Source organism: Andrographis paniculata, unplaced genomic scaffold (assembly GCF_009805555.1).
Source record: "Andrographis paniculata isolate CXL003 unplaced genomic scaffold, ASM980555v1 Contig45END, whole genome shotgun sequence".
NCBI classification, from domain to species: Eukaryota; Viridiplantae; Streptophyta; class Magnoliopsida; order Lamiales; family Acanthaceae; genus Andrographis; species Andrographis paniculata.
The window spans coordinates 3533575-3559276 of NW_026137579.1; the positions used below are offsets into that span (position 1 = coordinate 3533575).

The window sequence follows — 25702 nt, forward strand, 5'->3', positions numbered from 1 at the left end:
TGTAGCTGTTCATGTATCTTATAATTTATTGGACAACCATTGCATTAATTAGAAACCTACTTCAGTTTTTATGTGCATCATCCCCCAACAAATCATGGATTCAATATTATCCCTGAGGTAACTAACTGCCCCGCCTCCACCTTTCTTTGTTCTGCTTTCTGTTGGTCAACTTTCCTGCCATCTTATATAGCCATGTGTATATGTCATTCATGTTTTCTTTGCCTTAAATATATACAGAGTAGTTGGTAAAATGATAACCACACCACTAAAACATCCTTTTCAGATACTTCTAAAACTCATGCAAGAAATTGACAGTTAACACCCTACAGAAAAACCAAGTTAACAGGTTTGGTTTTAATCAAGTCAATAATGTTAGGACTGACTGAAATAATAAGACATTATTTTATTATTGATGAACCATGTAAGCCGCTTGAGAACAATAGGCATATTACTAAAATAAAAACTAAGTATTTGATTCATGCATCTTGTTACAGTTTATACTTTGAAAATTGCATTTCAAGTCTACATCTGACTTTCATGCTTAATGTCTAGAAGGTCTACTCTACTGGCTAATTATTAATAGAGTTAGAAGTGGGTTACTTTTATTTAATTATATAAAACGCGTGATTAATTGAGTTCATGTTGACTTTGTCCAGAATTTAAGTGCGTTTCATTCAGACTTTCAACTTTTAAAGTTTGATATAAAATATGCTTAGATAATGCTGTGACTTTTAATAAGCCCTTCTTCTTCTTCATGCCAAATCTTAGCAAGAGCTTTTTATTATTGAAATCATTGTATTGAGAAACATGCTCATTATCTCCATTGATAGGAGCTTCTGATTCTAGTTAAAATACATTCCTATAAGAAAACATGAAAAATAAAGTAAGAAGACTGGATAATGAAATTTAACAAAAGAATGAGACCAGTTTGCCTGTCTATTGAAATCCATGAACTTTCAAGGGGTGCTTCTTGAAGAATAAGGGAACCTCAAGTTGTACCAGAAGATACAAAAAAATTTAGGTTGTATTGCATTCCAAGAACGGGGGAAAATGTTGGGATTATCAGCAATTTACAATCCCCAACAAACTGGTAGATCACACAGTTTTGTCTATTATATGATGATTCAACTCTTGATATTGTAACCTAGTTTTATGCTACAAGTATGAACAACCTTTTAAAATCCTCGTAATAGATTTTCTGTGTTCCCCTCCATTTGAATCTATGATCTTATCGCATGTTTACCCTGATGAGCGCCATATCCGTCCTTCAAAGGAAATGATGATGATCGATACATCATCATGGTACCTTCTTCGGTCTCCCTGTGGGATGGCCAGCAATTCATGGAAATCCATACCAGCTTTCTTGGCAGCCCGAAATAGTACTTCTTCAACCAGATGTTGAGCTGGATCACCCTCAGGAAATGTTGATATGAACATTTCAACTTCGGAGACAGCTTCCTCATTCGTGAAGTACTGATAGAGCCCATCAGAAGACAAGATCAAGAACTTGTCCTTGGGCTCTAATCTGTGGTGGCAAAGAGATGGCGAGCATGAAATGTATGGGGAAATTCCAATGTAATCGATTCTGAACATCTCCAGCAGTGCATTGTTCCATTTTGGCTGTAAAGCAAGTATAGATTACAATGAGTTGAGTTCCTAAAATTAAATCATGATCACATTTCAATTCTAATACATTTCCTTTTACACAGGGCAATTCTGCAGCAAATGGAGCTTGGAGAGGACAGCATAAAACGGAGGTTTACCTGTTTGAGAAAGCCAGCTCCGAAAGCCCGGGTAACTTTCAGGGAACCTTTCACTCTATCATTAATAACAGCGAAGGCATCATCTGGATGAGCATTTCTTATCCTTCTTACTTCCTGAGATTATGAGATTACATTATTAGCATATAAGCATTAACTGGAGATAGGCTATAAGATTAGGTGTTCAGCAAGATCTAACCATATATAGTTTTTACCTCTCTAATAGATGTACTATGATCCATTGTGAGCTGACAGGAAGTTAAATTATGCTCGTAGTCATATTCGTAGCCGTATAGGGATTCTTCCATGTCCTTCCTCATCTTTCCAGCTTGCAAATCATTCTCAGCCTTTTGAGCTAAAACTGCCCGACTATCCCCGACGTTCATTAGATAAACATCGTCGCCCTTCATCACCATAACCAGGACACAAGACCCCATCAAAGCCAATTCCGGATTCTCCATTAGCATCATATCTGCTATATCCAGATATGATGCTTCTGTCTTCCTCAATGCTTCAGACAAAGCTTTCAAAACCCCCAAATGATTGACAGTCATGGTGTCGGGTCCTAAATTGCCCAATTTCTCCCGTAACTTCTTGTCAAGATCCACCCTTTCCTTACTGTCCAGGCTCTTGGAACAAGTGTTGATTGTAGTTTCGCAGGACTCAGCCTTGTCACACCATAGAAGTCCCTTGAGCTCCTTGGCCACGTTTGAATAGAGATTGTTGAGTAGAAAATCGGTAGCATCAGGACCGTTGAATCCATCGTAGATACCGACAAAAACCCATCCGTGTTCCTCGGAGATCACTATGTGCACTCTGTCCTCCCCAGCTTTCCCCTGTGCCCACTGCAGGTTTTGGCTGCCGAAAGACTCGTTTCCGACATCATCGTTCTCGTCGAGGCTCATTTCGCTGCTTAAGTTGTTGCTAGTGATTGTGCTGCTATACCCACTGTTGCTACCACTCACAGCAACATTAACAATATTGTTGTTATTGCTGTGGTGGTGATGATGCTGTTTTTCGTCTCTGTTCATCTCCTTAGAGAAACTCCAAAATGATCTGTAAATTGCTTTTTTGAAATTCTTGACAAAAGCTCGTTTCTTGGATTTAGGCTTGTACCTCTGCAATTGATCCATCTGATTGTCTAACGGACCGGATATGAAGCTCCGTTCGATCGGTCCGGACAAGAATCCTCGCTCGATCGGGCCGGATCCCGGAACCGGGTTCCTGAGAATGGGCCCGGATTTAACGGTGTCGATGGAGTATCGGGGAATTGGTTGCAGGGGGATAGAGGAGAAAAAATTCGAGCTTTCGAAAGCTGAAGCCTTGTCCAGTGAGGTGGAGCTGCTGTAGGCGAAAGCATCGGTGGAGAGAGGGGTGGAGGTGTTGGCGGAGATGGCGGCGCCGGAGATGGTGCGGAAAGCCGCCGTCGGTGGCGCGGCCGAAGCTTCATCGACGGATTGGGATTTCCGGGCCGGGTCGGGCGGTATGTAGCAGAAAGAGTGGCCCAGGCCCTCGTCCAGGGGATCCGATGCGCAAACGGCGACGTCGTTTCTTCGCCGGGAAATTTCTCCGGCGTCCCCGGCGAAGCAGAAGCTAAGCTTCCCTATTCCGTTTCCCATTAGTAGAATCTTTGCCCTCTTCTTGTTTGTGTTTTTTTCAATTCATTCAGGGTGGGCAGAGAGCTGAAGAGAAACAGAGAAGGAGATTGAAGGGTGGGTTGTGGATTTGAGAGAGAATAGTTTTGGTGTTGGAACTAAGAGAGAGAGAGAGAGAGAAGAAGAAGAAGAAGAAGGGAAAAAAATGAGAGAGAGAGTTGACATTTCTGATTTGAAACTCGGGCTTGTTTAATATTCGGATGCTTTTTTGGTTTTGGTGGGGTGGGGTGGGGTGGGAGGGGGATGGGGGTAGGGCGTTGACTATGAATTGCATTACATTACAGGTGATGGTTATTTGTTTGTTAATAATAATGTAATAAATATAAAGGATTGGTGTACAGCAGTGGTTCAGGAATAATATCATCTTTATTGTTTCGTTGATATATTATGAGAGAAAATTTGAAAAATTCAAAAAAATCTTCCAACAAACAAACAATTGTGATTATTTTTTTTATTATTATTATTAATTTTTTTTTTTAGAGGAAGAGAGGAGAGAGTGGAGAAAACTTGTTTGAGAGGTTGGCTAATGGGCATGAAAAGTCAAAAGGCTCCACTTGATGTCTGTCTGCCAAAGTGGAATGCTGATGCAGATGCCATCATGCTCAGGGTTCATTCGCCACCTGCTTGGACCTCAGCACCCCCGGATTCACCCCGCGGATCCATCAGGAGCACAGCTCCCAATACTTGAAAACCCTTCTACACTACAATGCACATCTTCATCATCATCATCATTTCTAATAATTAATTAAATAAATTATTACTAGTTGGTATCTTGATGACAATGATACACTACACACGTCTCTTATTGCTCTATCTATATTCATAGTAAAATTTTATTATTACATCTTAGGGCAAGCAACTCTGCTTTCAACCTTCTTAAAACGACTTTAATTCAAACTGGTAAAAAAAAAAAAACTAAGGCTCGATGCATGAAATTATTTATATAAAAAATATATATACTTATCTTTTATTAATATTGAATGGGTATTTGTCTTGACCTTACGTAAGCTAAGGGAACTTGAAAAAAAAAAAAAATAATAATAATCAAAACTTGTCAAAGTCAATTATATTATGTGTATCCCACTGAAGCTTAGAATAAAGTTAGGGCATGGGACAAATAATATGCTTAGTAAAATAACCAAAATCTATTTATTTATACCAACTGTAGATTTTTATTTCTTCCTTTTTTATTGATGATATATATTAATTTGCATATTGGACTCTATATATATAGAAAAAAGAAAAAGAAGAGTGAAAATTCCGACAAAGGCAGATCTTCTAAATCCCATTTTTGTTAAAACGAAAAATAAAAATACTACTAATATTCAGGATTTGCCAGCTAAGGTTGAATAAATAAAAAAAAAAAAAAAAAATTGACTTTGAGAAGGCTTCGAATTAATTTGTAAGAAATAGCAATTGTAGAGTTTTGTGCAGTTTGACTTCTTATGATATTTTTTAATTTTTATTTATTTATTTATTTTTGAAGAGATTTGTTTAGTTAATTGTGGCGTCACGACTCACAATAAATGTGTGGTAACTAAAGGCAGAGGCAGCAATAATATTTATTATCATTATTATTATTATTTTGGTGTTCAACTGTAACGTAATTTTCAGAGGTGACGTGAAGATCGTTACAAGGCCATAAATAGAAGTGTACCTGCTATTTTCCGGGCAATCAATACTGTGCATTTCACAGCCAATACATTTTTATTCATTTCTATGGTAATCAGATTTATTTTTATAAATAAATAAATAAATATATTCCTCATAAAATAAAAATAAAAATATATATTAATTATTTTTCCCAGGTTTGAATAGGTTTTCGCTCTGCCCTTCCAACAGTCAATTCCAACATATACATTTTTATGTAAAAATTTCAATGTGTTCATTATGATATATTTTATTTCACAGTACAATTGTTAAGGGGCTAATTGTGATTGGCAGGAAAATAATAATTGTGGGTTGACCAACTGTATATAAATAATGCCAACTTATATTTATATAATGCCAGCTTACGTTCAAACTGTTGACAAATTGACTTGCTGAAAGTCAGTGTGCCAAAATTGCACCAAACCAGAGTTTAGGACAGCTACTGTTAGGATTGATATTTTCTACACCATTTATATATAGGTATGAAAACCGATAAAATTTCCCAAAAAATAAAAATAATAATAATAAATTCTAATCAATTTGCTAATTAATTAGTAAGTTAAGTTTGTTAATTAAAGATACAATATATATGTACAATAAAAACCATTATTATTATCATTTCGTAAGAGCTTCTTTTATTAAAAAAAAAAAAAAAAATCTAAAATTTGGAAGGTTAGATTAATTTTTTGGGCAGATCAAATTCTAATTATTATAAAATATAATTAAAATTGAGTCTGGTTTATTCAAATCAAAAGATTGGTTTCCATGGACTTGACCAAAATTTTCAACACACCAATCCAATTTTATTGCAGCCCATGCATGACAATTAAAATGTTGGAGAGTATAAGTATCCATTGGTAAATAAATAAAATAAAATAAAATAAAACTATACCCTTTTATGTATTTCAAAAATGTTTCCCAAAAGTATCCATTGAAGAAAAGAAATGAAGAAGTCCAAACCAGCAAATCCACTTAAGATGAGATTTCTTATAGATATTTCATTATATATCCTTATCAACATTAATGTTTAGAGTTTTATACTTTAAAAAGAATATATATAATTAAGTTATCAAATATACTTTCTAATAATAATGAATAAATAAATAACCGACATTAAACATTTCTAATATCGAAAGAAATCTTTAAAACAGTTACTACAAATATTTACATCCGGCCCATTTAAGAGATAGAGTCTATTAATAATACAAAATAGCCTTGGGCCCATTAGAAGCCCATTTATACAATAAATTATGGTAATAAACATTAATTAACCGAAAACAAACAAAAGCCCGTCTAGCTCAGTCGGTAGAGCGCAAGGCTCTTAACCTTGTGGTCGTGGGTTCGAGCCCCACGGTGGGCGTTAATTTTTATGTTCTCTATTTTTTTAATATTAAAAAATAATTTTATTTCCATATTATTTTATGAGCATTTTTTATTATGTGGTTGTGTGATTTCGTACGTGTGGATCTGGCAAATTCGTGTGTCACATCCAATAATATAAATTTAATTTTCTCTAAATTATAACAAACGGATCCGCGCATTTCTAGAAAGTTCACCGTCACCGCCCTCCGATTATCCCGTTTTCTACGCAATGGAGTAAATAATGCTAACGTTATTAGCCTTTTTTTTCTCCAAAATAGAAATAAAGGGAGGACCACTCACTCGGCGGTCGGCACCAGATCACGCCACGTGTACGGCTGATGTCCACCAGTCTCTCATTGCTCCTCTTATAAATGGAAAGAAGTGTTTTCCGCGATTCAATTGAGCGAGTATTCTCATTTCCTGAAACCGCAATATCTATCTTTCTCTTCGTTGTTCTGAATCAAGGAATATGTCGTGCTGCGGAGGAAACTGCGGTTGTGGTGCTGCCTGCAAGTGCGGCAACGGCTGTGGAGGGTAATTTTTTAATTTTTAATTTAGGTTTTTCATGTTCGATTGATTGCTCGATCTGAAAAATGTTTTGTTATTTCATCGCGATTTGCGATCGTAGCGTCGTCTCTTATGATGATGATGATGATGATTTGTGCAGGTGCAAGATGTACCCAGATATGAGCTACACGGAGGCCTCTGGCGCCGCTCAGACCGTCATCCTTGGCGTTGCTCCTCAGAAGACGTACGCCAATTTCAATTCCGTTTGTTCGACTGCCAATTTTAGGTTTTATTTGGAATATTGAAATTAGGTATCTCGTTTTTGTGCAGACACTTTGAGGAATCAGAAACTGTTGGAGGCGCTGTGGAGAATGGGTGCAAGTGTGGACCTAACTGCTCCTGCAATCCGTGCACCTGCAAGTGAATTGCCCTGCCTCCTGCCTAACTGTTTGTGTATCAAGCAGTGATGGAAGAAAACAGGTTGGATCGTGTCATTTAGTGTTATGTTGTAGTGAGTCGGATGTTAGTAGTGATCGATGCAGTGGTTTGTAATAAATTTTGATCTATGTATGGCCTCGAACTGGCGTTCGGTTTCGGTGTGTTCTGTTGTTCACTTGTAATGTGATTAGTGTGTGATATATATATATATATATATACTTGACTGTTTGTTGACATGATCTGATGATCTATTGCTTTGCTGCTTGGGATTATATATGTTGTTATAAATTAAGGATGTTATTTTTGCATTTCTTTTTGCTGCTCGAACGATTCTTGTTTGATTTGAAATTATAAACAAAACAAACCCTTGATTGATGGTAACTTTTAGTCGTACTGTTTAATTAATCCTCATGGCCCATACAGTTTTTGCTTATAGGATAAGGATGACTCGACTTTTGAGAGTAATTTGGCATCAGCCTTCATTATTGTATGCAAAGAGATAAGATACTTGACAGTGACTTGTCATGCTAATGAATCTACTACAACGTTCAATTATTAAATTGGTGACTTAAAATTTTTACACCTTACCTATTCTCTTAAATCAATCAAAGTACATGTGGGTGTGTTTGTTTGAAGGATTTTGGTGAATTTTCACTATTCATTTAATTTTTTTTTCCCAAAAACATCAAATCAAACATCTATTTTTTATTTTTTATATTATACTAAAAATTAATTTTACATTCAAAACATCACATCAAATCCTATTTATATCACATCATACAACTATTCAAATTTAAAATTTTTACTATTCAAATCCCAACTCAAAATCCAAACCTCCAAACAAACACACCCGAAATGTATTCATATAGTACATTTTATAAATATGCACAAACAGAATATATGTTCCAGTATCTTAAGGCTCCCTTCACATAGGAATTAATGTTTTTTAAAAAACTATATATATTTAATGTGTTTGTTTAAAAAAATTAAAATAAATAAATAATACTCCTCCCACTTACATGTCCCTGGACTGAGGAAGTATTATTTATAATATAATTTGGTTGAAATATAAACTTTCAAATATCATATACATATTAAATTATTTTTTTAAACTATATATATATTAAATTATAAATTAAAAATTAATTAAATAAAAAAAATTTGACCGAACTTCTAACTATATTTGAACCGATAAGCGATGACAAGCCTAAAATTTGCAATGTTTTATGTTGGCAAAAGAAATACTCAATTCTTAAATAAAGCCCACATATACAAAACAGCGCAATCCATATCAAATATACAATATAAATTGGGCTGTAGTATAAGGCCCAATTAAGTAGAAATAGGAGCCCATGTTGCAGAGCAGACCTAACTGGATTATAAATATGTACGTGCAGTTGGGGTTTGGATAAGACTTTTGTCATTATGACTCGTCGGTCGACCTTAATAATTGATTACCCTTACTTGTCATCTTGTTAATTATTTCAACGCTCATAACAATTTTGCCAGATTGAAAATACAACACAACTCAGTGCGTTCTGTATTCCAGTATGAACTCGAACTGGCCATTAATGGTAATCTTAAAACGACCCCCCAAATCTTTATCCCTATTTTACAACTAAATATAGATCAATTAATTAATTATGTTTATGGTTTCTGATCAGACAGAAACGTGAATTTTAATGGGACCTCAATCAATCTGGTTCTTGTTCTGGGGCAGTGCTGCAGCAAAGATCTGCCCATCAATAGGCAAATAATTGTGGCAGCAAATATTAAAAAAGTCAGTATCTATTCAGTTGTATAATTAGTTGTATTCCAGACAGCATTTATTAAGAGGGCATTTATTGGACTGTTCATATTAATACTAATTACAATTTTATTAATTAATAGGCATGCTATCCATGCCCTAGCTCCCTCACTGATCCACTTCTGTGTCCAAGTCAAAAACTTTCAACCACTTTCTAATTTTTTAATTGAGATTACCTGTCAGACCCTTCTGTAATCCAGTGGGATAAACACATTCCGTATGGGCTAAAGATTAATGTCTTTTATTTTATTTTTACTTCTTTTATACTCCAAAATTATTTGAGCTAATTCATCTTCCTCGAGAGATTCCAAGGTACCCTCAATGTAGATTTCTAAGACATTCTGAACCAAATAAACAAATTGAACCTCAAATAGATTAATTATTTAACGACGATTTAATCTATTACACTGCTGGGAGGAAACTTATTATAATTGTAATCTCGAGGAACAATCCAAAGCTGAGCACATTTGAACCTTAATTCGATCCATAACATCATCATTCTAAGGTTAATAAAATCCCGACCACAAAAAATGTCTCCTGTAGAAAAGACAAGAGCAAGAGAGAGAGAGAGAGAGAGAGAGAGAGCGAGTCAAATACTGCATAGGTCATCGAAATACTTTACAGAGGTCTACTTTTAAGCAACAACAGACGAAGACTTGGCCAAGTAAAACCAACCAACTCTCGAATTTCGATTTTCCATACAGCAAAGTTAAAAGCCTTCCTGTGAATCAAATCATCAAATATTGCTACCCTTTTGAGATCTTTTCCCATCGAAGATCTCATCTTTTTTTTTTTTCTGTCTTCTGCTCGCTTTTTTATTTGGAAGCACCTGAGAGGTCAGAGTGGGGGCTATAATAGCAGTGAAGTATTCACAGTAGATCTGGCTCTGGCAACAAAGATTGATTCGTTTCGTCGTGGCCCTTGGGAGTTGCTCGAGTTCTTAGTTGTTTGTAAGAACAAGAAGAAAAATTAAAAAAAAAAAAAAAGAAAAAATGAAATCTTGAGGGATTTTTGGAGTTTAGCTTGTGGGCTGCTCGCTGTAATACAGTAGACAGACGTTTGTGTTTATTCTTGGAGTTTTTTTTTTTTTTTTCTGGAATTGAAATGGGGATCTGCTTGAGTAACCAGATTAAGGCTGAAAGCCCTTCGATTACTGGTACAGGTATGTCTGTTTGGAGACATCGTCTTTCTTTATTTCTTACAGTCTTTTTTTTAAAAAAAAAAAAATATATATATATATATATATATGAACTCTTCTTTTCAAGATCTTGCCTTGTCGTTTCCTTCTGTTCTTCACTTGACTATAACTGGGAGTGAATCCTTCTTGTTTTGATTTGGATCTTACCATGATTTGTTCTAACCTAAAATTCCATATGTTGTCCTCTGCAATCAAAATTCTTACCGGCTAATTTGAACAGGTGTGACTTCGGGTAAAATGGCGAGTGGAGAGGGGTCGGAATTTAGTAATTCCAGCAACAAGGCATCTTCAGCTTCGACACCTGCAGCTCCTCGAAGTGAAGGCGAAATCTTGCAGTCATCCAATTTGAAAAGCTTCACGTTCAGTGAACTCAAATCAGCAACCAGAAACTTTCGCCCCGACAGTGTCTTAGGAGAAGGAGGTTTTGGTTCTGTCTTCAAAGGATGGATCGACGAGCATTCACTCGCAGCATCGAGGCCCGGTTCGAGCATGGTTGTTGCTGTTAAAAGGCTTAACCAAGAGGGTTGGCAGGGACACAAAGAGTGGCTGGTAACTTCGACAATTTCCTCCATTTTTGCAGCTTGATCGTCTGTTTTGTCGACGAAAACTGTAACTAATTTGATTAATGTACAGGCTGAAATCATCTATTTAGGCCAGCTGCGACACCCGAATCTTGTGAAATTAATCGGCTATTGTTTGGAGGACGATCACAGACTCTTGGTATATGAATTCATGCCAAAGGGCAGCATGGAAAATCATCTTTTCAGAAGTGAGTTTCGCAAAAAATCGACTCCGCAGCAGTACAAATATTTTTATCGAAACGAGTATCGATTAACCGATTTAATTGTTGGCGAAACTAGGAGGATCATATTTCCAACCCCTTTCGTGGAGTCTAAGGATGAAAATTGCTCTTGGTGCTGCTAAAGGTCTCGCCTTTCTTCACAATGCCGAGACCCAAGTGATATACAGGGACTTCAAGACTTCTAACATCCTTCTTGATTCAGTTAGTATTCTTGCAAACAGATACTGCTCGTGTTCGGACCCATTATAATTCGACTAATCCGTTGTTCTGATTGTAATAAATAGAGCTACAATGCCAAGCTTTCCGATTTTGGGATGGCTAGAGACGGGCCTACTGGAGATAAGAGCCATGTCTCGACGCGGGTCATGGGCACTTACGGCTATGCAGCTCCCGAGTATTTATCCACAGGTAAAAATGTATTACATTGTGGTACGAGGTTGTCATATCTAATCTAATTTGTTTTTTCCGCGCATGTTTCAATGGTAAGGTCATTTAACTTCCAAGAGCGACGTATATAGCTTTGGGGTCGTGCTTCTCGAGATATTAACGGGTAAGAAAGCAATCGACAAGAACCGGCCGAGAGGGGAGCACAATCTAGTTGAGTGGGCGAAACCTTACCTGACGAACAAACGAAGGATCTTTCATGTTTTGGATGCGCGGCTCGAAGGGCAGTATTCGTTGAGCCAAGCTGCAAAGGTGGCTAATCTTGCGATGCAGTGCCTGTGCGTTGACGCTCGGACGAGGCCGAATATGGTAGGAGTGGTGGCAGCTTTAGAGCAGCTCCAGGACTTGAAGGACTTGTCGAAAACCGATGGAAGGGATCATCGTCAGGGATCGAACGGCGGCGGGCTGAGGCCGTGCAAGAGCAGTTCTGAAGAAACGCGCACGGCGCCGCGTGTGGCTTATCCGCGGCCGTCTGCTTCGGTTCGATACGGTTAATGTTGTTGGGAGTACGAGGAGTATCTGTTATTTTGAAGCTTGTACAGTTTGTTTGATTTTGGGTTTATGGCGATGGATGCTTTTGTAGACTGTAGTAGAGTTTTATGTAGAAGAAGAAGAAGTGGTTTGTAGTGATGATTTAATTTTGAAGATGCCACGAAAGGGAATGTGTTGTAAGATCTTTGAACTCTCTCTGTTTTCTTACTTATTCGGGAGATGTAATTAATTTTGGATAAAGACATTCTCTAATGTATGTTTGAAGAAGGGAAAGAAATGTATGGTGTTTTAGGTTATATCATTCATTCATTTGGATGTAGAAAATAATGAATTTCTGACGTGAAATATGGGAATGGGTAATTAAAGTGGTGGGAGTTGGATAGAGCAGATAGCTGTCGTTGTATTGACTTTTATTAGTCAGCCAAATTTGACTTGTGATATCATTTGGGGCCTTCCTGAGCCTAGTCAAAAAATATATATATTTGCGTATCGTACAAGTCAACATTGTGCTTTATTTCATTGAAATTGTTTTGCAAGTTTGTTTCAAAGAATGTCGGACTGGGTCTATGAATTACTACTAAATAACTAACAATAACACCTACTTTATAATAATAATTAACTAAATAAATACAAGGCCGTCTTAGCTCAGCCGGTAGAGCGCATGGCTTTTAACCATGTGGTCGTGGGTTCGATTCCCACAGACGGCGCCGCGCTTATTATTACTTTGTTTTTTTATCATAATTGATAACCCCGGGCTTCTTATTTGTGGCGGCCCAGAGTATTTATTCATATAGATTGGGGCCTAATATATACTGATCGTTGGGCCTAAATAATAAGGTTCGGGTTACGGCCCAACCAAATATATAATGATTTTCATCGTTGTTCTATTTGCTATAAAGGTGAGAGAGAATAAGATCCTTGCTTAAAAGTGAGCTGTAATTTTGAGCCACATTTTACATCACTGTTTTTGTTGACTAGAATATATGTTACTTCTTCTTCTGTTTAACAAATTATCTGGAATCTATACTAAATTTCAATGGTGAAATGCCTGAGAACCCACCGACCTAGTAAAGGTTGAAAGCAGTTGTACAAACGGTCGTCTAAATGCAAAATAAATAAATGCACTATGAGTACTAGATTATTTATTTTTAATTGTGGAGGGCAGCAGGGAATCATATCAATCAAAAATTTCAAAGGGTACCTTACCTACTTACTACCTATTAAGGGTAGAGAAGAATCATATTCATTGTTGGTTTTGGTCATGGTGTGAGATATTATTATTAATTAATAAATAAATACCTTTGGAATGAATGCACAACAGATATGATATTGATAGATAAGAAAGCAGTGGATGGACCTCAAGGACTTTTGTTATCATGATATATAAGGTACAAATCCTATTATATTATATTCTCTTTCTGTGCCCGTCCTTGTAACGAATCGATGATCAACATAGCTCTGCTCCTTGAAGGAGCTGTGTGTTCATCAAGTTTAGTAGTAGTAGTAGTAGTAGTATAATGCAGGCAGCCACAAAATCCAGTCAACTCTTCACTTTATGATGGAACATTTCAAAACAGAAATACGAGGAGGAGCAAGCAATAAGATAACACATCCAACATGCATGTGATGTTTGACATTGTAGTAATAATTATTTATGGCTGCTGCCTCTGCCTCTGCTTCTGCTTCCAAGTCAACATTATAGTAATGCATCATCATGCATTCTGACACTTTCCAGTTTCATGTTCGGGCTATGAAAAGAATTTGAGAATATATATACTTTTATTATTTCTTGACCATAATGGGCAACAATCAACCAACCAACCAGAAAACCCCTCTTCCGTGATTCTGATTTAATAGAATAATGGCTCTTCTTTCGATCATATGAAGGCTACACAATGAGATCAAGAAGATGACACATCATTAATCTTCATGCAAAATCTCACCACATAAATCATAACATTACTACACACGCCAAAACTCCAAAAGTAGTTAAAAAAGGAAAAGAGGAAAGCGATAATCGTGCACACAAAATTTTCTATTACATCAAGCGGGGTAGGTAACTAATTAAGCTCCTATGGCGATGCTTCAAATTCTTCTCGGGGAAAAATGGAGAAGATTATTTGAAGCTGCAGGGGGAGTTATGTTATAGTTATACCCTGAAATTTTTGCCGGTAAAGGTCTGTCCAAAGTGCCAATTTGCGGGGGCCACGTTCCAGGAAGTCGAGGTGCGACGATCACCGGCGGTGACTCTGAAGGACAGGGCCTGGCCGACGAGGACGGCGTTCGATTGCCAGTTCTGCCCCCAGTTGCGGCTCATCGCCAACCACTGAGTGCGCGTGCCTTTCACGCTCACGCGGACTATAGCTCCGGCGCCCGCTACGTTGGTGACCAGAACCAGGTTGAAGTAACGGAAGCCATTGATCTTGAATCGAATTCCTCCCTGTTTTCTGCATGGGATCCTGTCATTAGAAAAGTAACGAATCCGATTGAGTAGCTTCTCGAAGAAACTGAGAAAACAGGGATATATATATATATATATATATATAGTGGTTGCCTGCCTGCGGAAGGCGACGGGGACGATGCCGGAGCGGTACTGTGCAATTTTAAGGAAGACTGGCATAGAGAGGTCGAAATGCGGGCGGGGGGGATTGCACCACCCACCGTCGTCATTGGGCAGCGCGAAATTGGGCGGGCAGAAGTTAGTGGCCGTGACGAGGATGGAGGGACTGCCCGGATTGCACCACATGGCGGCGTCGCACTTGATTTGGAAACAGGCTCCACAGCTCAGCCCATTGTTGAACAGCGCCGTGCTCAGTGCCGCCGTATTCACGCCGTAGCCTTGGCTGTACAAGTTCCCGTACCCACAAGCACCGCCTGAAAAGTGAAAACAAACACCACATACATACATATATACAAGACATACAAGATATACGAATCAAGAAAGGTAATATATATATATATGTGTGTGTGTGTTAGGGTACGTACCCATGGTGCCGGAGGCGTCGCTGCCGCCGTAGAAAGTGGCGTGAGCTGTATTCCAGGGACCTACGGTGTAGGCGCCGGGGATTTTGGCCACAGCGGCGATCAGAAAGCAGAGGAGATTGGTGACAGCCATCAGGAAGTTAACTGTAGCAGCCATCTAAAAAACAGGGTCTGTTGCCTTGCCTATGTGGTTTGTAGGAGGGAATAGATGGGCGAGTGGTATTTATGGAGGGAAGTAAGATTACTGTGCAATGTCCAATCCGCAGTGCAGTGGATCATACAAAAGCGAAGGAGCAAAATAAATTTTTTATTAAATTAATAAATCCATCATATAATAATAATGATTACTACTAATTAATTTGAGGAATTTAACAGAACTTGCAAAGGGCAGGGTTTGCAGCGAGCCATGGATTCTTTCTTAGCCAATGATACCCTAACATATGTCTTTAGGAACATACATGCAAGCCATATATTGAGAAAATGAAGCTCATTTAGAAACATCACAGTCATTCTGCAAACAAAATTTATACTATATAATAATAATAATTACAGAGATCCATCCTGTTTACCTGTTCAATGGACGATGAAGGATAGCAAAGCGAGTAAGAATTGTCCTTCTAAATATTGTCCCACAAAATATCATACTATTGAAAATAAAATACATTGAGAATTTTGTACATACATGGTTGAAATGAAGCGGGGGGCATGAATCATAACCATTTTGTGAGAATAACTTTTCCTTGACCTGATCCTCCAACAAAAGGAAGGTTGCACTCTCCCGAGATTGCCTTCCTTAGAAAAATGGTGAGAATATGTATGTTATCATATTACATCCAGGCGGCCTGGTTAAACTTTCACTACATACATACATACATACATACTAAATAAATATCTTTACCTTGTGATGAGATTGGGCAGCCTGTTCCGGAATTGGTAACCAATCAGGACTCATATTGTCCTTTATCAGATATCTTCATAAGAGAAGGGCAACCCTATCATTCTTTGCCCACTCATGCACGTAGTAACACCACGACATGTTGCACTAGCAAAAATGCTCATCATTTCAAGGAAAATGATGGCTTCTGCATCTTCAGACATCGAAGATGACAAAATTCTGGATTTCATTGATGCAAAAACCAGACTTTCATATATCTGGAACCTCCTTGAGAGTAAGAACATCATCACGTGGATGTGCTGCTTCCACCTGAACTTTTACTTCATCACCGATGTGCATGCCAACAGATACCCAGAGAGACGCATATATTCCAACCTACAAAAGGTGTACTTTTAGTAATTTAATTTGTTGTTACAACAAAGAATGACACAATCCAGAGTATTAAGAGGCACAGAGAAACTCAACCATAAGTTCAGGAGAGTGGAGAAAGCAATTCAATATTTCCTATGAAGATTTTCAATGTACTTTTATTGCCTCACTGTTAGCAAATTCAAGCAATACATTTTCATTACCTCCACCAAGAATATGGATGCAACTCTATCTTTGATGAAGCGGAGGATCAAAGCAGAAAACTTTTTTCCTTTAGGTTGCCGCCTCAAGTATTCTATTATCCAATATCGTAGGCTGCTGGAGCTCAGCCTCTTTGCCACCTTCATGTTAATGTTTACCATAGATCCAATACCTTCTAGCTGTCCAGCAGAGAAAGGAGGAGAATCTCCCCGAAGAAAAGCTTTCACCTATAATTTGGAACCAGTCAGCATTACCAATTATCAAGCCATGTTACAATGCAACACTTTCTAGTAGATCTACAACGCAGGAAATCCTATAACTAAGCTGTTATGGTTTGTCAATTAACAGTAATTTGTTCTTAGATGATATTCCACCTATGAATCTGGCCACTAATTCATTGATGGTATTAAAAGAGTGCGCAGAGATACATAAGCACTTGCTAAACACGCAACACACTCAAATATGTACAATTATCTGTCTACATATTATCTATGCCCAGGTTATCAACAGAAGTGGAAGAGATGGTAGTTATGGAGGTGTTGTCTAACAAACCATTGGGTGAACTTAAGAAATAAGGAGTCAAGGATTTGTTCAGAATACAAATGGACCATATTAAAGCGCCTGTTGATTCGTTGCTGTCCAAGAATCATAAAATACCTGATAGTGAGCCAGTAAATCCATGTATCTGCGGATGGGAGATGTGAATTGAACATATCCAGGAAGTCCTAAAACACCATGGCGGATAGGCTTCCTGAAATCGATTTCAGCAGCTCGCATGATTCTAACCATAGCAGAGCTCCTCACAGGGCCTTCAGGAAGATGGGTAAACGCAGTGACATCAATGTTTGACTGAGGTTGCCCACGATAAGGTAAAACAATATTGTTTGAAGAACCAAGAGTAGCTATAACTTCGCCGCAAAGTATCATCATCTCGGATACAATGCGCATTGCAGGATCTGCCTGATTTTCCACATACAGCTTGATCGAAGGCTCTGGATCATCTGGATTACTTACTTTGATTCGAGTTTCTAATGTAGATGTATCTATTGCACCCTAAAAAATATAAGTTAGGTTAAAAAGCATAGCAGCCATAGTTACAAATATAACTTATTATAAGATATTATGAAGAATGATCTACAGCAAGCTCTCATGACCTAGAGAAGGAGGTCATGGCTTCTTATAGTTGATGAGGACTCATGAAGTTTTTCACATAGCCCTTCAAGTAAGCACATAGAAGTAAATAAGAGTAACTTGAAAATTTAAACCATTACTTACAAAAGATATATACCTTACACATGGACTGTACATGTACTAGAAGAAAGGTAAGAAAAATAGTCTGGTTAATGGATTCCAAGCAAGTGAATGAACAAAAACTCATGATAATGTTTCCGCTAATAAGCCAAAGAAAATGATTCAGAATTCAAGGCCAGAAAGCTATATCTACTTCTCATATTCTTACCCGAATCGAAAACTCTTATAAAGGTAATCAAATAATCGCGAGTCACCAAATAGGGATACATCAATGTTGGACTTCTTGACGGAGTAATACCAACCTGTTTTTGACGCCATTGGAAACGAATTGCAGCAGCATCTGAAAGAAGTCCGAGTTCAGATTCCTCTTCGAGGTTCAGGTTGAGAAGTTCTGTTGCACTCTCATATGTAAGCATGTATGTTGGCTTTATGATAGTGTTTTCCACCGAGTATTCTGCAATGCTATAAACATATTGGAGTAAGATCACTTTCTAGATTTATACATAGCATAGGAGAACATTCACTGCACGGTATGCCAGAATGTAAATGCTTTGGGCAAAGAAATGCTTGTATGTGTGGCACAATAAAGTGAATATATGTAAGTCCCTAGAATTAGATTTTACGACTCAACAAGAGTTATTATCACCCATAAATTCCAAAGGGAATTAAAGTAGTCATATTTTTATTTGCAAAAATAAGAAACATGAACATTATGCTGCAAGCAGGTTACTAAAAAAAACATGTCCTTGTTTTGTTTCGGAAAAGCAGGGATAACAAGTGCTAGGCTTCTAAGAGATGAAGGGGTGTGTTCCAGCCAAATCATGGGTGAAAGAGGACACTATTAATTTGCTCCCATGGGCTCAACAGATATCAACTTGCAGATGGACTAAGAAGAAACACATCTAATTATCAAAGAACAAAGGATGCACTCTTCCAAAGTTTCAACATATCCAGTCATCAGATAGAGTGGTAAAAGAATGTCCTATATAATTAGTTTCAGCCAACTTCCATGCCATACCCACTTACCTTCCATCAGAATGCAACACAACAGAAACTGTGATGGCCCTGCAGTGCTCCCCTTGCTTCAAACTCATGCCTTCCATTGCTAATTTCTCAGGGAACATTGGGTAGGTAGCAGTTGGTAAAAACACAGAAGTTCCCCTCTTCATAGCCTCTCTAAAATCAAGATTTATATTAGAAAATGTCTGAGACTTTTTGAATCATGGATTTAGAAGAATGCACTCTATACTTGTCTATATTGCTCCCTGGAAGAACTAAGCTAGTTGGATCAGCAACATGGATCCACACTTTTATTCGGCCATCCTGAAGCTTAGTTGCACTCAACGCGTCATCGAGCTGCACACGCCTGATTATTAGCAATGTGCAAATACCTTCTTAAGCATAAGAATATAGATCTCTAACTCTTACCCCATGAATCAAATTACACCAAGAAATCATAAGGGACAAAATATGTGTACCTCATCAGCTTCGTCAACATCAATGGCATAAACTTTCATGCCAGTCATATCTCTTCTGTCAACCTGCAACAAAGGCCAGCTCTACATTGTTGAAACATGTGTAAAAAATACATGCAATTTCTTTTCTGTGCAATTTTGTTCTAGGATTCTCACATGGACAAAACACTTGCACAAAATAACAATAACTCTCTATATAAACAGACTGGGTCTGGAGGATACAAACAGACATAATAGTTTTCATCAGATCACTGAGCCTTTTGTATGGTATAATAACACAGTTAGCATGATAAAGTGATCACACACCAGATTTTCTCTAAATGAATGAAATATACTTGTCTCACATTGACTTTGACTTTTGCAAGATCTTCTATGAGAGCAAACAACAAACAGCAAAGACAGCACAGATATGGTAATAATTAATTAAAAAAGCTCTCTTTAACATAAAAGATAACCTTCTACTGTTGTTGATCACATTGTTTCCATATTTCTACCATGAAAATGGAATTATTCTACCATGTTGTTTTGACATTGCTTAATAAAGTCGCAACATGAGTAAGTCCAAATTTTGAACTTTTGCTTCGTATTCTTAAATGCCCTAGATCTATTGTGTGTGGTTCAATATAAGTACCCAGCAAGCATGCACTAGGAAACACAGATCGCACCATTATTCAAACAGCACATTCTACGGCTGCATCTACGGCTGCATACTTCTTGCAGATCTACTGCATCTAATCTGAAACTGTTTTGAGATTCTGCTATACACAAACTCCACTGGATATGTCTATAGAAATTCAAATTGTATGAAAAAAATCTGTCCTGATGTCAAAATGAAAAACACAAGGAAAGTGATCCTTTCCATTGAGCATCACTTTCACCCATTGTGAGTGCAGCCAATATAGAGTGTAGAACATAGCATGAAGCCACTGAAATTGATACATTGAGTTATCAAGTTTTCAGTTAAATTTTAGATCCTTGTTTTATTCTAATTTTTGTTGAGTTCATCTAAACTACTAAAAAAATACCAAACAAGCATACCTCATCCAGGTCAGGTGACTCAAACAAGAGCCTTTCAGCAGCGGTGAGAATCTCTTCTGGATAATCAGTACGAATGCTTAACTTCAACAATTCAAGGTTTACATGCACTGGGAAATACCCAATATCGATGAGGAGACTAACTGCCGCTGGTGCTGTTTTAGAGAGCCCCATGGCCTTCAAAATCTGCTAGAAGTAATGTGTTAATGAATCCCTTCATTATACTTGTGTTTAAATGGTAGTGTGTGATAAACATGTTCATTAGATTGAGCCTGTATTAGAAGCAGCGGAAGATAGAATCTGAATTAATTGTGAGCAAAGATAGCAATTAGATTATTTAAAAATTGGTCTAATTATCAACAAATGACATATAGTAAGGATAATGCTCAAACAAATTACCATTCCAGCTGTTTTTCTTTCATCTTCATTCATATACTCATCAATTGCATATGCTTCAAGACACTCAATTTTCCTTCGGTTTTTCTCTTCACATTTCCACATAGATCTTGGAGGCTTTGAATGCAGAGGCGTGTTTTTGGCAGATTTCAACAATTCAACAAACTCTTCAAGTTCCCTTTCTGCAGCCTCCTTGACAAGCTTCCTTCGCATAAGTTCTTCAACCTAAGAAATCATGTTCATCAAGTCTCAACTTTTAACTAAATTGCCAAAAAGTAATACAATTTCTGTTATATCCCATGAATAAGGCAATCAATAATCCCTAACCCTACCCAGTATATACAATTGTGGAGAAGCATAATACTGTAGATAAAATTTCAATGAAAAATCAGGATAACTTTATTCGCAGACAACACTAAATGTCCTCCGAAGTTGAGCGAACCTGAACAGCAGGCCTTGGCCCATAGACAGAGTGTGAACCTTTAGTCTCCAAAGTAGTGAAATATATATCATCCTTTGAAAGCAAAAGATGAGCAGAATAGCTCTCAAGAGGTTCCGCACTACCATAAATCATCTGTTAGAACAAACTTGGGTCATTAGAGGAAATAATGTGTAAATGTCATAGTTTAAAATCATACTTCTGCAAGTTCTTCCACTGTACAAGATTTATTCTTTTCAAGAAGCTCCATCCATGCAAACTCAAGCAATGCAGGGTCCTGATAACAAAATATCAGTTCTTCTAGATATTGTTAACTGTTACTAAGTGAGCTTCCATTCAACTAGTGTAAGAATAACAAACCAAATTTTCGTGAGCTTTCTGAAGAAAATTTGCTATCTCTGTGTGATCAAAGTTGTTGATACCAGGCACAATAAAGGTGATCTGTTGAGGCTTAATAGATGCCATCACACCATTCTGCTTAACAAGCAATCAAAAAGATACAATTAATAATGGCACAATAGAGTGCCAAGTAAAAAAGAAACCAACAACCAAGTAACATAACCATGATTATTTCAATAATTGTCTTAACACCTGATCTGCTACTATCCAGTTTTTTTTGCCATCTGCCTTCTGTGCAACTGCTAATAATACCCGTTCTGCATCTTTTTGAAATTCCAGTAGCAATCCTTTCTGAAGTACCCGCCTCTCTAACCTTTTTTCAAGAAGCTCTTCGCTGCCTTTCAGCTCTAATCTGCAAAACAAATTTTCATGTAAAAAATAGGTATACAAACTTAAGATAGGTATACAAATGCGTATGGGAATGATCTATTATTAGTCTGCTGAAGGTAGAATTTTTGTGTCTAAAATTTTTTACCAGACTCAACGACCTAAACATAATTCTTAGAATTTTCTGTACCATCCACGATGTATCAAAAATGAAATTTAGACAAATTATGCTCACGTGCAGTAAGGTATAGAACAGGACCTAGAGGTCATATAAGAAGAAAAATTAAGAAAACTTTTTAAAAATTTAAGCCCTCCTCTTGTAACAGGTCCAACATCATGATTTCTCCACGTGATTCCAAACCATAATAAATGAAATCCTACTGGATTTCATGAATTGTTAGAAACATTCTCTTGCAACCATATTTCAAAGGCTTAAAACTATCAGCACCAGATATGAGACGAGTAATATAGCTATAATCGCGAAAGAGAATCAATTTGGCAGAATGCATCAACAAATGAAAAACGTATCCGTACTTGTTTGAGGCGCGAACCTTGCCACGCTTCCGCAGTGACTCCAGCTCTTCGAGGACCACATCCACTAGACTCTGCGCTGAGTACCTTCGAGTAGCAACGCTTCCAAAGCCAAAAGAAATCACTCGACAGCAAAGTTGCCGTGAAATCGAGCAACGAGTGGAGGAATAAAATGGACCAGTCCGGGAAAGCTGCACGCAGCATCTGACAGTGGCAAGCGACGGAGACACAGCGCAGCAGCGCAGGATTGTCGCGCCATTCACAACGCGAACCGCCATATCCTCTAATCTAATCAACAATTAAACTCCATGAATTCCACCCCGGACGGAAAAATCTCACGACACCGCTCCCGGATACATTACCCGCAAGATATTTATTTCCCTATTCGACCATTTCATAACTAGCCGCCCAGATTGGGCCACAACCAGAAGGCCCAATACATAATTTTCAGCCCATATTTATATTAACTAAGAAAAATATTTACTTAGTTTGACCAGAAGCCTTCAAAATAAAAAGAACATTCATTACATAAAAGCAAGTTCCGATGAATATACTACAGAGAATTGAACTATGTGGGCAAGCCAACAACTCCCACAACTACATATTGTCTTCATCTACGCAATGAATTTAACAAATCGAACATATACTGAAATCATGGATCATCCCTGAAAATGGAGGCTATGTACAAAGCTGGGCACAGAGTCCCTGAATCTGTGTATCCGATGGATTCATGAGCAAGTACGATCTGCTCTTACCGCCGTTCGAGCACGTCAACGTGTACTGGTTCCCGGTGTGCTCGGCCTGGCACGAGACGGGCTGCGTGTTGCAACTCCATCTCGAAGTCGGGACGCAGCTGAGGTAATGGCACCACGAGCAGTGATCGTTCAAATCCACTCCTCGGAGCAGCATAACCAATCCGACGGTAAACCTGTGCCAGGCATTGTCGGGACATAAACGATATCAACGCTTATAGCAAGAAAAGAAAGCTCGAAATCGTATGTCGACCACGTACCCGATAATGAGAAGGATTAAGGAGAGGACCCAAAGCACGCATTGGTATGGCTTGAATTTGGGGCTTGAGGACGATGCTGAATAACCGATCGGGGTGTATCTCTGGTTAACCCAACCAAACTGTGGACGTATCAGGAATACGAAACCGAGAAGAAATCCTGACAAGAACCCCCCTATGTGTGCGAAGTTGTCCACGTGCGGAAGGATTCCCACGGCTAAGTTGATAACGATGATTATCACGAGTGTCAACAAAGCTGCCACCTGTCAAAATGGAACGATCGAATGTTTAGGCCTAGACATGGATGCCGTGCGAAAGTTCAGTGCTAAATGGATACCTTGTTAGCATATATTGTCCAATTAGTTATAAGCTCCGACAGCATTCCTCCCAATAGTCCAAAAAGGGCACCGGAAGCGCCGACAGATATGTTTGTTTTAAGAAAAAGAGCAGAAAACAAACTCCCGCCAAAACCCGATATCAGATAGAGCAAACCAATCCGCACTGCAACGGGAAATTAGGTGGTTCAAAATATGAATCGACATTGATCAAATTAATGACTATTGACGGATAGGATTACCGAATCCGAACTCCTGTTCTAGCCGAAGGCCGATAACCAACAAACTTAACATGTTGGCGAGCACGTGAAAAACTCCACCGTGCAACCACATGCAGGTTATGAGGCGCCAGCCTTGATGATGATGGACAACTTTGTTCACATCTAAAGCACCCATCTTCTCCAACCTATACAAAATCTTGTATTAAACATAATCTCTTAGAATCGAGTTGCTATTTCGATGTAGAAAGTAGTGCTGTAATCGTCATTCATCTCCTACTTGATCATTCTCAAAATTGTCAATGAAACCATACAGATGCAACATGAACATCATCCTTTCATATCTTTAAACTTGTGTATCTTTGAATTCACCACACAAGTTTTAAGGCAGATAGAAAACGAATTCAGACAATTCTTGGGACTAAAGGTAGTGTGTTTTACCCAAACATCATTCATCACATTTTTATTTTTATTTTTTAAAAAAGTAGATACTACAGAATTAAAGATGAAATTTCAAGAATGAAGCGAAACTTGAGGGAGAGAAGAAGAGCATCATACGCTGAAGATGAAGGCCCAAGAAGAGGGTTTTCCTTAAATGGCTGAAAGGAAAACCTCCCCAGAAATCCAGCAACGCAAGAAACAGAATTCTTGGGGCAGTTATTCACGTACATGGTGATGATGAACATCACAATATTCGCAACCACAAAGAAAGGAATCAACCAAGGGAACCATTTCTTGAAATGCTTGACTTCCCTGTAAGCAACGTTGTCGGGACTGCCGGCGGCGGCGGACGAGGCCGGCGCCGGGGACGGAGACTCCAGCGAAACAGGGTGAATCATGTTGCCCGCCCGCCGTGAGTGGGCTCGAATCTGTGAGGAATCCGGTGCCGAAGCCATCGGAAACACGAGGCAATAAAAAAGGCAAGAATCTCTCCGAGGTGGAGGTGGGGTAGGTAGGGTGGGTGAGCGGTGGAGGAGGGCGGAGGAGGGATGCCTTGTGGAGGGGTTAGGTCAACTATTCCAACAGTTGGCAGAGAACAGCGAACGAAGGAATGAATGAACAGGGGAGGAGAGTTGTTGATGGAATTTGGGGTTTTACTTTTTTGGCAATGCCGACGCCTCAACGACAAAGCAAAGCAAACCCATTTCTTTTCTTCGCTGGTGACCTTTCCCCCTTTCGTCACTTTCCCACTTGTCCGGTTGATTGCGGTTGCAGACAACAATTCTGACGCCAGGCAGAGAAGAAGAGGAAGCGAAGAGAAGGCCCAAGTCTTAACTGTGTGGTATTAAATACTACTAGTATTAAAAAGATTTCCAGTCGTATTTAGCCAATTATTATAAAGGAAGGAAGAAAAAGAAATGGGAATGGATGGGATGGGACAGTGCTGTGCAGTAGCCGAAGCGGACGTGGTCCAATCACCGATGTAGACACGAAGCAGTTCGCGACGGTAAAGGTAAAGACAAATTTATATCGTCAGGTTTGGTAAAGAGAATAATTTATTGAAATAATTCAATCATCTTTGCAAGAGGTTGTTGTTATTAGGCCATCTGTAGTCATAATTTATATTTAAATAATTGTATTCAAAATATGTCGAAGCACACACTTTTGTTTCAAAATTCATCATATTTTGTTTTATCTTTTTAGTATTTATAATTTTAAATAAATTTATAGTTTGTTTACTTTATATTTTTTAATATAATATATTGTTATAAATATTATAAAATA

The 25702-nt window shown here is 38.2% G+C and overlaps 6 protein-coding genes and 2 non-coding genes across 8 annotated transcripts; 4 read left to right on the plus strand and 4 right to left on the minus strand.

Annotated features, from left to right (window-relative positions):
- Positions 1-935: 935 nt before the first annotated feature.
- Positions 936-3626, minus strand: LOC127251631 (probable protein phosphatase 2C 4). Its single transcript, XM_051275403.1, has 3 exons — positions 1976-3626; positions 1764-1877; positions 936-1620 (listed from the first exon to the last, which is right to left on the minus strand). The coding sequence occupies exons 1-3, from the start codon at positions 3377-3379 to the stop codon at positions 1240-1242; spliced, it is 1899 nt and encodes a 632-aa protein (XP_051131360.1). The 5' UTR covers positions 3380-3626; the 3' UTR covers positions 936-1239.
- Positions 3627-6352: 2726 nt separating this feature from the next.
- On the plus strand, positions 6353-6425 carry TRNAK-CUU (transfer RNA lysine (anticodon CUU)). Its single transcript has one exon. It is a non-coding gene; the product is annotated as a tRNA-Lys (tRNA).
- Positions 6426-6805: 380 nt separating this feature from the next.
- On the plus strand, positions 6806-7680 carry LOC127252070 (metallothionein-like protein 2). Its single transcript, XM_051276078.1, has 3 exons — positions 6806-6961; positions 7095-7178; positions 7265-7680. Exons 1-3 carry the CDS (start codon positions 6897-6899, stop codon positions 7356-7358), a joined length of 243 nt encoding a protein of 80 aa, XP_051132035.1. The 5' UTR covers positions 6806-6896; the 3' UTR covers positions 7359-7680.
- A 2042-nt stretch (positions 7681-9722) lies between these two features.
- On the plus strand, positions 9723-12420 carry LOC127251405 (probable serine/threonine-protein kinase PBL9). Its single transcript, XM_051275076.1, has 6 exons — positions 9723-10341; positions 10598-10926; positions 11011-11146; positions 11238-11380; positions 11464-11587; positions 11667-12420. The coding sequence occupies exons 1-6, from the start codon at positions 10284-10286 to the stop codon at positions 12116-12118; spliced, it is 1242 nt and encodes a 413-aa protein (XP_051131033.1). The 5' UTR covers positions 9723-10283; the 3' UTR covers positions 12119-12420.
- A 329-nt stretch (positions 12421-12749) lies between these two features.
- On the plus strand, positions 12750-12822 carry TRNAK-UUU (transfer RNA lysine (anticodon UUU)). The gene has a single exon. It is a non-coding gene; the product is annotated as a tRNA-Lys (tRNA).
- Positions 12823-13650: 828 nt separating this feature from the next.
- Positions 13651-15254, minus strand: LOC127251406 (expansin-A6-like). The gene is made up of 3 exons (XM_051275077.1): positions 15101-15254; positions 14674-14989; positions 13651-14574 (listed from the first exon to the last, which is right to left on the minus strand). The coding sequence occupies exons 1-3, from the start codon at positions 15252-15254 to the stop codon at positions 14265-14267; spliced, it is 780 nt and encodes a 259-aa protein (XP_051131034.1). The 3' UTR covers positions 13651-14264.
- Positions 15255-16226: 972 nt separating this feature from the next.
- LOC127251404 (ribonuclease II, chloroplastic/mitochondrial) lies at positions 16227-22775 on the minus strand. The gene is made up of 14 exons (XM_051275075.1): positions 22419-22775; positions 21750-21909; positions 21519-21632; positions 21358-21435; positions 21162-21293; positions 20723-20944; positions 20327-20509; positions 19292-19354; positions 19063-19169; positions 18840-18989; positions 18116-18275; positions 17220-17615; positions 16565-16789; positions 16227-16367 (listed from the first exon to the last, which is right to left on the minus strand). The coding sequence occupies exons 1-14, from the start codon at positions 22691-22693 to the stop codon at positions 16242-16244; spliced, it is 2391 nt and encodes a 796-aa protein (XP_051131032.1). The 5' UTR covers positions 22694-22775; the 3' UTR covers positions 16227-16241.
- A 142-nt stretch (positions 22776-22917) lies between these two features.
- LOC127251585 (RHOMBOID-like protein 1) lies at positions 22918-25265 on the minus strand. The gene is made up of 5 exons (XM_051275323.1): positions 24536-25265; positions 24002-24165; positions 23762-23925; positions 23428-23687; positions 22918-23343 (listed from the first exon to the last, which is right to left on the minus strand). The coding sequence occupies exons 1-5, from the start codon at positions 24871-24873 to the stop codon at positions 23094-23096; spliced, it is 1176 nt and encodes a 391-aa protein (XP_051131280.1). The 5' UTR covers positions 24874-25265; the 3' UTR covers positions 22918-23093.
- Between the last annotated feature and the right edge of the window lie 437 nt (positions 25266-25702).

What these genes read in the sequence shown, in the direction of transcription:
- LOC127251631 (XM_051275403.1), bottom strand. Translation starts at nt 3,379, where the DNA reads ATGGGAAACGGAATAGGGAAGCTTAGCTTCTGCTTCGCCGGGGACGCC. An exon ending in ATAGTACATCTATTAGAGAG is followed by an intron (nt 1,878 to 1,975) that starts GTAAAAACTATA and finishes TCATAATCTCAG; the next exon opens with GAAGTAAGAAGGATAAGAAA. An exon ending in GAGCTGGCTTTCTCAAACAG is followed by an intron (nt 1,621 to 1,763) that starts GTAAACCTCCGT and finishes CTTGCTTTACAG; the next exon opens with CCAAAATGGAACAATGCACT.
- LOC127251405 (XM_051275076.1), top strand. Translation starts at nt 10,284, where the DNA reads ATGGGGATCTGCTTGAGTAACCAGATTAAGGCTGAAAGCCCTTCGATT. An exon ending in AGGGACACAAAGAGTGGCTG is followed by an intron (nt 10,927 to 11,010) that starts GTAACTTCGACA and finishes ATTAATGTACAG; the next exon opens with GCTGAAATCATCTATTTAGG. An exon ending in GGAAAATCATCTTTTCAGAA is followed by an intron (nt 11,147 to 11,237) that starts GTGAGTTTCGCA and finishes TGGCGAAACTAG; the next exon opens with GAGGATCATATTTCCAACCC.
- LOC127251404 (XM_051275075.1), bottom strand. Translation starts at nt 22,693, where the DNA reads ATGGCGGTTCGCGTTGTGAATGGCGCGACAATCCTGCGCTGCTGCGCT. An exon ending in ACTGGATAGTAGCAGATCAG is followed by an intron (nt 21,633 to 21,749) that starts GTGTTAAGACAA and finishes CTTGTTAAGCAG; the next exon opens with AATGGTGTGATGGCATCTAT. An exon ending in AGAAAGCTCACGAAAATTTG is followed by an intron (nt 21,436 to 21,518) that starts GTTTGTTATTCT and finishes TTTTGTTATCAG; the next exon opens with GACCCTGCATTGCTTGAGTT.
- LOC127252070 (XM_051276078.1), top strand. Translation starts at nt 6,897, where the DNA reads ATGTCGTGCTGCGGAGGAAACTGCGGTTGTGGTGCTGCCTGCAAGTGC. An exon ending in TGCGGCAACGGCTGTGGAGG is followed by an intron (nt 6,962 to 7,094) that starts GTAATTTTTTAA and finishes TGATTTGTGCAG; the next exon opens with GTGCAAGATGTACCCAGATA. An exon ending in GGCGTTGCTCCTCAGAAGAC is followed by an intron (nt 7,179 to 7,264) that starts GTACGCCAATTT and finishes GTTTTTGTGCAG; the next exon opens with ACACTTTGAGGAATCAGAAA.
- LOC127251406 (XM_051275077.1), bottom strand. Translation starts at nt 15,254, where the DNA reads ATGGCTGCTACAGTTAACTTCCTGATGGCTGTCACCAATCTCCTCTGC. An exon ending in CGACGCCTCCGGCACCATGG is followed by an intron (nt 14,990 to 15,100) that starts GTACGTACCCTA and finishes TTCACTTTTCAG; the next exon opens with GCGGTGCTTGTGGGTACGGG. An exon ending in GTCCCCGTCGCCTTCCGCAG is followed by an intron (nt 14,575 to 14,673) that starts GCAGGCAACCAC and finishes TTCTAATGACAG; the next exon opens with GATCCCATGCAGAAAACAGG.
- LOC127251585 (XM_051275323.1), bottom strand. Translation starts at nt 24,873, where the DNA reads ATGGCTTCGGCACCGGATTCCTCACAGATTCGAGCCCACTCACGGCGG. An exon ending in CTTGGGCCTTCATCTTCAGC is followed by an intron (nt 24,166 to 24,535) that starts GTATGATGCTCT and finishes GATTTTGTATAG; the next exon opens with GTTGGAGAAGATGGGTGCTT. An exon ending in GGACAATATATGCTAACAAG is followed by an intron (nt 23,688 to 23,761) that starts GTATCCATTTAG and finishes CCATTTTGACAG; the next exon opens with GTGGCAGCTTTGTTGACACT.